This window comes from Pyrgilauda ruficollis, unplaced genomic scaffold (genome assembly GCF_017590135.1).
Source record: "Pyrgilauda ruficollis isolate IOZ18807 unplaced genomic scaffold, ASM1759013v1 scaffold5, whole genome shotgun sequence".
Lineage (NCBI taxonomy): Eukaryota > Metazoa > Chordata > Aves > Passeriformes > Passeridae > Pyrgilauda > Pyrgilauda ruficollis.
In genome coordinates this window covers 6,829,298-6,837,183 of record NW_024526599.1, presented here as the reverse complement: position 1 = coordinate 6,837,183, position 7,886 = coordinate 6,829,298, and the positions used below count along the sequence as shown (strand labels likewise).

The 7,886-nt window shown below is 36.2% G+C and overlaps 1 protein-coding gene across 6 annotated transcripts in view; it reads right to left on the bottom strand.

The window, feature by feature from the left end:
- Nucleotides 1–367: 367 nt before the first annotated feature.
- FNIP2 (folliculin interacting protein 2) overlaps nt 368–7,886 on the bottom strand; it is a 50,587-nt gene continuing 43,068 nt past the window's right edge. For all 6 annotated transcript variants that reach the window (XM_041479820.1, XM_041479821.1, XM_041479822.1 and 3 more), the window contains 2 exons: nt 5,464–5,579; nt 368–4,222 (listed from right to left, as the gene is read on the bottom strand). In XM_041479820.1, the coding sequence (XP_041335754.1) occupies nt 4,144–4,222; nt 5,464–5,579 (195 nt within the window). In that variant the 3' untranslated portion in view covers nt 368–4,143. The remainder of the gene's footprint in view (nt 4,223–5,463; nt 5,580–7,886) is intronic.

Below are 7,886 nucleotides of genomic sequence, written 5' to 3'. Positions count from 1 at the left end.
ATTATCTAATAGCAACACATTTTTCAGCTAGCTCAAATGCTTATGGAAAGAATTAAATACCAGCCACACAGGTGTATGGAACTTCTGCACAACCTATTCCAACAGTCAAAGTCTTAATTTTCCACTATTTTTTGCCATATTTTTCACACTGTAAGAGCTCTTGTTTACATGTAAGTGGGGTAAAACTTCCAAGGATAACCAACCACGTTCCAAATTTTGTGTAGCCTTCCTGTTAGACACTTCTTGTAACAGTGACTTACTTTGCTGATGGGTTATCTAATAGTCCATGTGCTGTTAGACCTCAGCTACAACAACAGCAGCCATTTCAGAAGCTTTAAAAAGGAAGATACCAAATACCACTTACATTGATTTCAGAAAGTTTATTGCACCAAATGCCGCAAAGAAATTGACCAAAATGATAGTGTACATAAACAACTATAAGAAAAAAACATGTAGTTTGACATTGGTGTTCAGTCATTCCTAAAAAAGCCTATGTTCTCCAAACATGCAATAGCAACACACATTTTTCTACTATGGAAAACTTGCCATGTATGTCAAATTACCTCATTTGACCTCAAAGCTCCCACCCCCTCCCCACCAAAAAAAAATTTAAAAAAGAAGGAAATTGTCTAGACTAAATTCAGTAGTTCAGACTTGATTTTTATGTGGGTCCTTTTAATTGAAGTAGAAGTTATCCTTGAAGGGTAAGTGACCATTTGGCGTAAACCTTATATACAAGAATTTGATGCACCTGAAAAGAGGCTTTGACTTTAAGAGTAAAGATGCTTATAATATAGCTGGGGAAAATCAATCTAAAATTCTAGAAGATGCCATCAGAAATGTGAATTACAGAATCAGTGTCTATTAGCTTTTTTGGGAACAAAAGAAAGTTGTATAGCTAGTTCAGAGTGTACCTCACTTAAATTAAAATGTTCCAATCTTGGTATTGTTTGGGGTTAAAGAATTAATTTCAATTCAATTCTACAATTTAGCAGTTCATTCCTCCCCTATGTTTAGTCTTGCCTGAAAACAGCATACATTCTTTGAATTTCAGTGTGTAAACTGCATTTATGTGGGATTTTGGAAAGACTGTGCACTCCCACCTAACCAAGAAAATATGTATTTAAGTTTACAAAAAACCTACATAATACTGATAAAAACAACTTTGGAATATTTGAAAATTAAGCTACATTATCCATTTTCAACACAGCTGTACATTCATATCACTTTTCATCCTATTAAAATAAAACCAGAAACATGCCCTAAAAATGTCTAAAAAACACATCTGTAAATACTTACTGCCCTGTCATGCCACACCAATTTACATAAACATCAAGATGCTACCAAAAACAAGTTAAAGACTTCGAGTCAAAAAAAAGCCCTAGAAAGTGGAATCCTGTCAACTGAGGTAGTACATTTGGTGGAGGGGAAATATGTAATTAGCTTTCATTAGTCTAAAGCCTTTAAAGGTAATAAAGAGCTTTCATTTTGAATTTTCTTTCCCCCAAAACTAAAACTGTGAGAATAAAATAGTTCAATGTGTAATTTCTGAAGAGCAGCAAAATGTTAGAGAAAGCAGCAAGAACTATAAAGTTTTAGCCTGGGCTGAAGAAAATTCAAGTGCTTTTGACCATCGACTCACATGCCACTGCAAAGTTAACTGATGTCTTGCCCAAAGGCAGATTTTTTTTTTTTTTAAACAGCTGATGTGGTAAAATCATGTCTATTATTGATTATGGTATTAATCTTGAAATCACTGAATGTCTGCAGATCTCTGTCCTCTTTAAGTAAACCCTGTGACAACAAAAGCACAACTTTAAGTTAGCATATATTTCTTTGAAGAACTGTCAGAGTCTGCTCAGATAAAAACCTCACGTTAAAAGAACTGGACTGACTTTTAATGATGTCAGCTACTATTTAAGAATGACATGAAATAGAGAAAGTACATGAGGATTTCTATATACACTCAGAAAAGCAGTTTCATAGCCTTACACATGCACACACACCTTCTCCACCAAGAGGGTAATTTAGGAATACGTGACTTGCTCTATGGTTCGTTCCTTGTTTTAACCTTGTGAAACAGAAAGTGGTATCTGCTAAAAGCCATATGCAGAGGTAAATTGACTTTCCAGCAGATAGGATTCGCAGACCAAAGATATGAAAAGTTTGCTTAGCTATAAAGCAGGAGAAAAAACCCTGAACCACTGAAACATTTTAGCCTTTTTAGGTAGAATACTAGGGAGAAATATGAAAATGCAATAAAATAAATATTTGGAATGTCAGGTCAGAAAACCAGCATAGAAGGAACAGCTTTAGAAGTCTTGTATCAGAATATTAAGTATCCCTCCACGTGGAAACAACCTCTTTTCACAGTACGCCAGTCTACCTATTTCCCTCAAAAAGCAACACAAGGTTAATCAAGACCCCATCACATTTAAACAATTCACAATAAGCACATTTCATTATTTCAAATAATTCAAAGTTTACTGTAGAAAAGTCCAAACATCAAGGTAGTAGGAAATAAAAACACTTTTAATAAAAGTGTGTCCCTTCAATGTTAAAAATCTGTAACCACCAACAAGGAGAACTCACAACTGGTGACCAGGAGTTTCTTATTAGAATTCACTATTTTCAAGCAATTGTGTTGCCAGAAATTTGCTTGCAAGATGACAATTTCAAACACTGTATTCACAGTGGCTCACAACAGAATGGTCCAACATTGAGTTTTCCATTTAAGAATGTTTTGATCCTTTGTTCTCTCCTCAGTCTGGTCCATAGTTTCATATCCAGCTTAACAGTGCTTTATGCAAAAAAAGTATTTTTTACATTCATTTTAATCAGCCACATGAAAACAGTGAAGTACAAAATTTTATTTTGCTTTCTAGAAACACCAAAGGCCAGTATCAACTAGTGGAGAAGTAGTTTCTGGTGTCAGAGTAGTTAACCTAGTAAGGAAAGGCACCTGGATGATAGTTCAAGATTTCTGCAGAATCAAAAAGGGTAATTGCAAACATTCAGAGTAATATCAAATATTGGGGTTTGTCCCCACATGTCACTTTACTTCAAACAACGTTCCTCTTTTATTCCTACTCAGAGCAACAACTCATAGCTGGAAAAAAAGTAATACTTTTGACTAAAGGTTTGGTGGGGGTTGTTTGATGTCTTGTATTTTCCCAATACGATGGTCTTCAGTTTGTGCCAATTGTTTGGTGTATGTGCACATGGACACATGCTCACAGCACTGGCATTGTTCAGAAGTTTTTCAAATTCATACTCCTTGGAGATAGCAATACTTGATGACACCAAGACAAGTTTAGTTCCCAGGACCACAGTCATACAGCAAATCAACAGTTACTGAAGTTGCATCAGCAACAAATGTAAACTTGTAGCAGAAGTTCCATAAGGCTTTCCCACAAAATCCCTCTCTCAGAAGTCCATTCCATTCCACTTGTCGCCATGGGCCCATTTGAGTGCCTCCTCATTAAAACAGAAGCAGCCACAGCTCTGAACCTCTCGGTCCTTAAAGGGAAAAGTCACATCGTCCTCACGCACACCATTCCCACATGACATCTGGCTGCTGAATCCAAGTTCCTTGTTCTGAGCCCATCACTTCTACTATACAAAACCACATGTATGTTCTGCAAGAAAATCACATCCCACCGAATACACTTTTGTATAGGAATGCTATATACAGAGTTAACAGCTACCCCTCCTCCTCCCCAGCAAAGAAACATACACATCACACCACACTCACAAGTGTAGTATTACAAAATCCATTCTAACCCACTTGTTCTTTTAACTGGTACTTCATGTTTTGAGCAGCGTTTTGGGTGGCAGCACCCAGTCTGCCACATAGTGTTAACTTTTGTCCTTTCAATAAAAATAAAATGCAAGGATGCAGTCTCTTGGTTTAAGTCAGAAGTGAGATTGTAAGAAAAACCTGAATGCCTTTTGTGTTATGTAAACTGAAGTCCTCCGATAAAACATCCGGTTGAAATCAGAATCGGAAGGTGGCAGAATGTACAGTCATCACCTGCTTTCATCAGTGCTCCCCTTTACCAGTGTTTGGCACCTCTGTTCTTCATTCAACATTCCCATTTTCATAATTGTACTTTAAGGGAATGACTATCCTGAGAATTTAATTTATAAGAGTATTTGAGCAACATATGGGGAATGAGTACTTGCTATAGCAGCCAACAAAGGCAAGTCATTGGATTCAATCCTAGAAATTAAAAAAAAGAGACAGCCTTTAAAATAATATACAGTCACTTTCACAAGAGAAATACAAGATGATACTTTTCATCCACTTTAAAGAAACTGGAAGGGTCTTGCTATTACTAAGTTCATTGTTTAATTATTATTTACTGTCAATAATCATGTACTACCAGTAAAGGTAGGTAAATAATGCTTAAAACCAGGAAGCATGTTAGCACTTAAATCAAAAGATAGCAAGCAGTATTACACTCTGTGCTATATAATCTTTTGTAGTTTAAATAAAAGATCTTTTATGTATTTGCTAAACACTAAGCCTCAGCTTGTAGTCTTACCGGTGAGCAGGCACCAATAAGCCCAGTTTACCCAAGTACTAAGTATCAGCTTATGGAAGATTATGCATTTCAGGTTTTGAATATAACTCAGATCACTACATAGTAGCCCTTTCTTACAAAAAAATTACCAAAAAGCTGAAATTATTAATTATTATGCAATAACAGTTCAAGGAACACCTCTCAAGTGCAATGGTCAGTTTCCCACTATTTCCAAAGGTGAAGCTGCTCAGAGGCCAGGATGTGTGTACATATATATATTTAACATGGACACACACACAGAGAAAAGTGCTTATTTCACTGTTTCACTATTTACAGCTATATTTCTGAGTATGAGATCTGGAACAGTCTGGAAAAGATAAATTAGATTTAATCTACAGTGCTAAAAAACATCTTGAGAAAGTGTATTTACTTCTTCCCCCTTTTCTGCTGTCAGCAGGCAGATCCCTAAAGGTTATATGCCAATCAAGTACTATTATTAGAAGACAGCTGCTGAACAGGACACCTGTTTATTTTTCTACACCTGATTTTTGAGACCCTCTTGTTCCTTAAGATTCAAATGCACCCTTTTCATTCCAAAAATTCTGAAGTATTTTTCAGGATGAAGTTCTCATTAAGGAAATCACAACAGAAGAGAGCGTGTATGAATACTTGGATAACTTCCTAATGACCAAAATTCAAACTCTCTTAATTCTGAAGATTTAAAAGTGACAAGTATTTTGTTTTTGCTGTATAAATGTCTCCTCATTTTGAGATAGCTTAGTAGAACCCATTTTTGCAACTTATTAGGCACATGAAAGAGAAGTGTTAAATATGAAGCAAATCCTCATGAGAACAAGCTGTCAACAATCAGATGAAAAGGAAAAATAACTGCCCCAGCTTTTGCCATTGCTTAAGACTGATAACCTGCAATACTCACCCCAATACAATTCCTAGTTCTTTTACATGCACTCTTGTATGTCCTCGCAGATATTCTGAAAGCATTTTGCTTTTGAGATACATCTCTTGCAGTCTATCCTCAAGATGCATTATGCACTGTAAACACAGACCACAAACCTCAGAACAGCTTTTGCAATCACATGCAAATATTACAGAAATGTAAGCACATCACTTTACCTTCCATCTTAGAAGATAAACTAAGCCTCCACTCCAAAATCTAGATGGGGCAACTGGATTTATTAAAATTGTGCCATAAACATTAAAAAGTTACACTACCCCACAAAGAGGAAACCCCTCATAGGACTGGGGCATCCCAGCCCTCCTGGGTAGCAAGTTTGTTGCATAAACTGCACCTCTATTTCCACTCATGTCACTGCATTTCTGCCAACTTCAACAGTTTTAATGAGGTTCAAAACCACTCGAGAGATCTTACTAAGAAGTAAGGCAAAATTCTTGGATCCAGATGTCTTTGTTATAAGTCAGTACTATTTTTCTGAAAGACTTGGTTTAGACAACAGTTTCTAAAATGATCATTCTAGCTCTAAGGCTCTAGTGCCATTCAAGAAACTAAGATACAACATGGAACATGGAAGACACCAGTACCTTCTTGGTCACAGAATTATAACCCTTTTCCTGACTGCTTTTCTGTAGCAACCAAGTTACAAATCCATTTTAGGCATTTGTTTTCATAATTCCTAAGTACTTCTAGTTTAAAATTGCTTAAACATTTGATGCTGATTGCCAAAAGGTAATAGTTCAAGTTCAAACATCAGTTTAATCATTCCACTTTTCTTCCAGAAGTGGAATGCTAGAAATGCGTATTATTTTTAAATACAGTCATGTGATTCATGGCAATTTCTCATATACCAACTACAAGAGAGCAGATGAACCTTGGCTTCTGGCAAGACAAGGTCAGCAGGCAGCATGTCTTCACAAGCTGAGTAGGTAGGAAGTCTTATCAGGTATTTTGTTGTAGGACAAAGGTACATTCAATTTGATATATTCCTTCTTTTCATGAGGATGACCACTTCAAAAAAGTTAAATTAGGTCAGTTCTCTGAAATCAGGAGATGAAAGCAGGAAGCACATACAGAACCTCCCATTATCAAACATATAATCATCCAGCAGGCACAGACAGCAATTAGAAACAGTAGCAGCAAACAGCTTCAGGCCATGTGCTGGAGCTGAATGAAAACCCTAAGTATTAGAAGTTGAGATCTGGTGTGACAAGCTTTGTTAATTAAAAATCTAATGAGAAAAAAAAAAGACTCAGGCTTGTAGGTAGCCTAATATGTATTTTTCTGATCTGGAGCAAGACGAAGATGTTTAATTATTCTTCCAATGAGTTAATATCGAGTCTTAATAATGGACAATAAAGAGGCATTTTAAAAAACATGTTACATGGTAGCAGAGTAAAATCACTGCCACCAGTGGAGGAAAGGCAGAAGGTTTTTGACAATAGTTTGATTGATTTGCTTCAAGCAAATTTTCATTCAAGTCATTACAATCATAACACTTCTGATTCTGGCCAAAAGGGAAGTAAGCACTCTTATCTTTTCCATGACAGGTAACCCTCATGCAAAAAGCCTATGAGCACTTTCTCAGCGGTTCAGGGAGGCATGCAGCTGATTCACAAAGTAGCAGTTCAATCTGTTTCAATTCCAGTATTTGTGCTGATGATTCTGGACTATTTTTTTTTTTTTTAGTTATGAGGGAGCAAGTAAGCAAGCAAGTAAGAATCCCACATTATTTTAAAAGAGGGGTTATTTACATCATATGATCTATTCCTTCTGAATACCAGCAAAGAATCAAAAGACACTTCTGACTTCTGCCCACAAGCTCAGTACATTAACCTATCTGGTTCAGTGTCCACAAGTATTTTCTTTTTTTTTTTTTTTTTTTTTAAATATATTAGCTTCCTCTGCAGTTTCTCATTGACCAAATGGAAGAAAAGACAAGTAACTTCTAAAAATAGAGAAGTAGCTTAAACTGCGCTTAAAGGTGCAGGTAAAACTTTTGACATATTGCTGAAATGCAGCAGTTGCAATCAGCACTTTCACCAGGGCATACTGCAAAGCTCTCTGCAGCACAGTTATCAGTCTGAAGTGGTACAACAAAAATATCACCACTTGCTTTTCATCTGGTCTCAAATTGGGTTGTTTTCTGTTGGTACCACAAAACCCCAAAAATACTTACTCATCTGAACAGTAACTGCATGTAAAGAGATATACACTCCTAAAGGAAGCTTCAAACATACTGCACTGTGGTCATCTCTGATTGACGAGTACATCAATACATATGTTTCTATCCAAATTTAAATCAATAGAAATACTACTACTAAAATGTCACACTTGTCCTAGAGTTTAGGAACACTTAGCTTCCATGCACTGATGTTGTTTTAGCA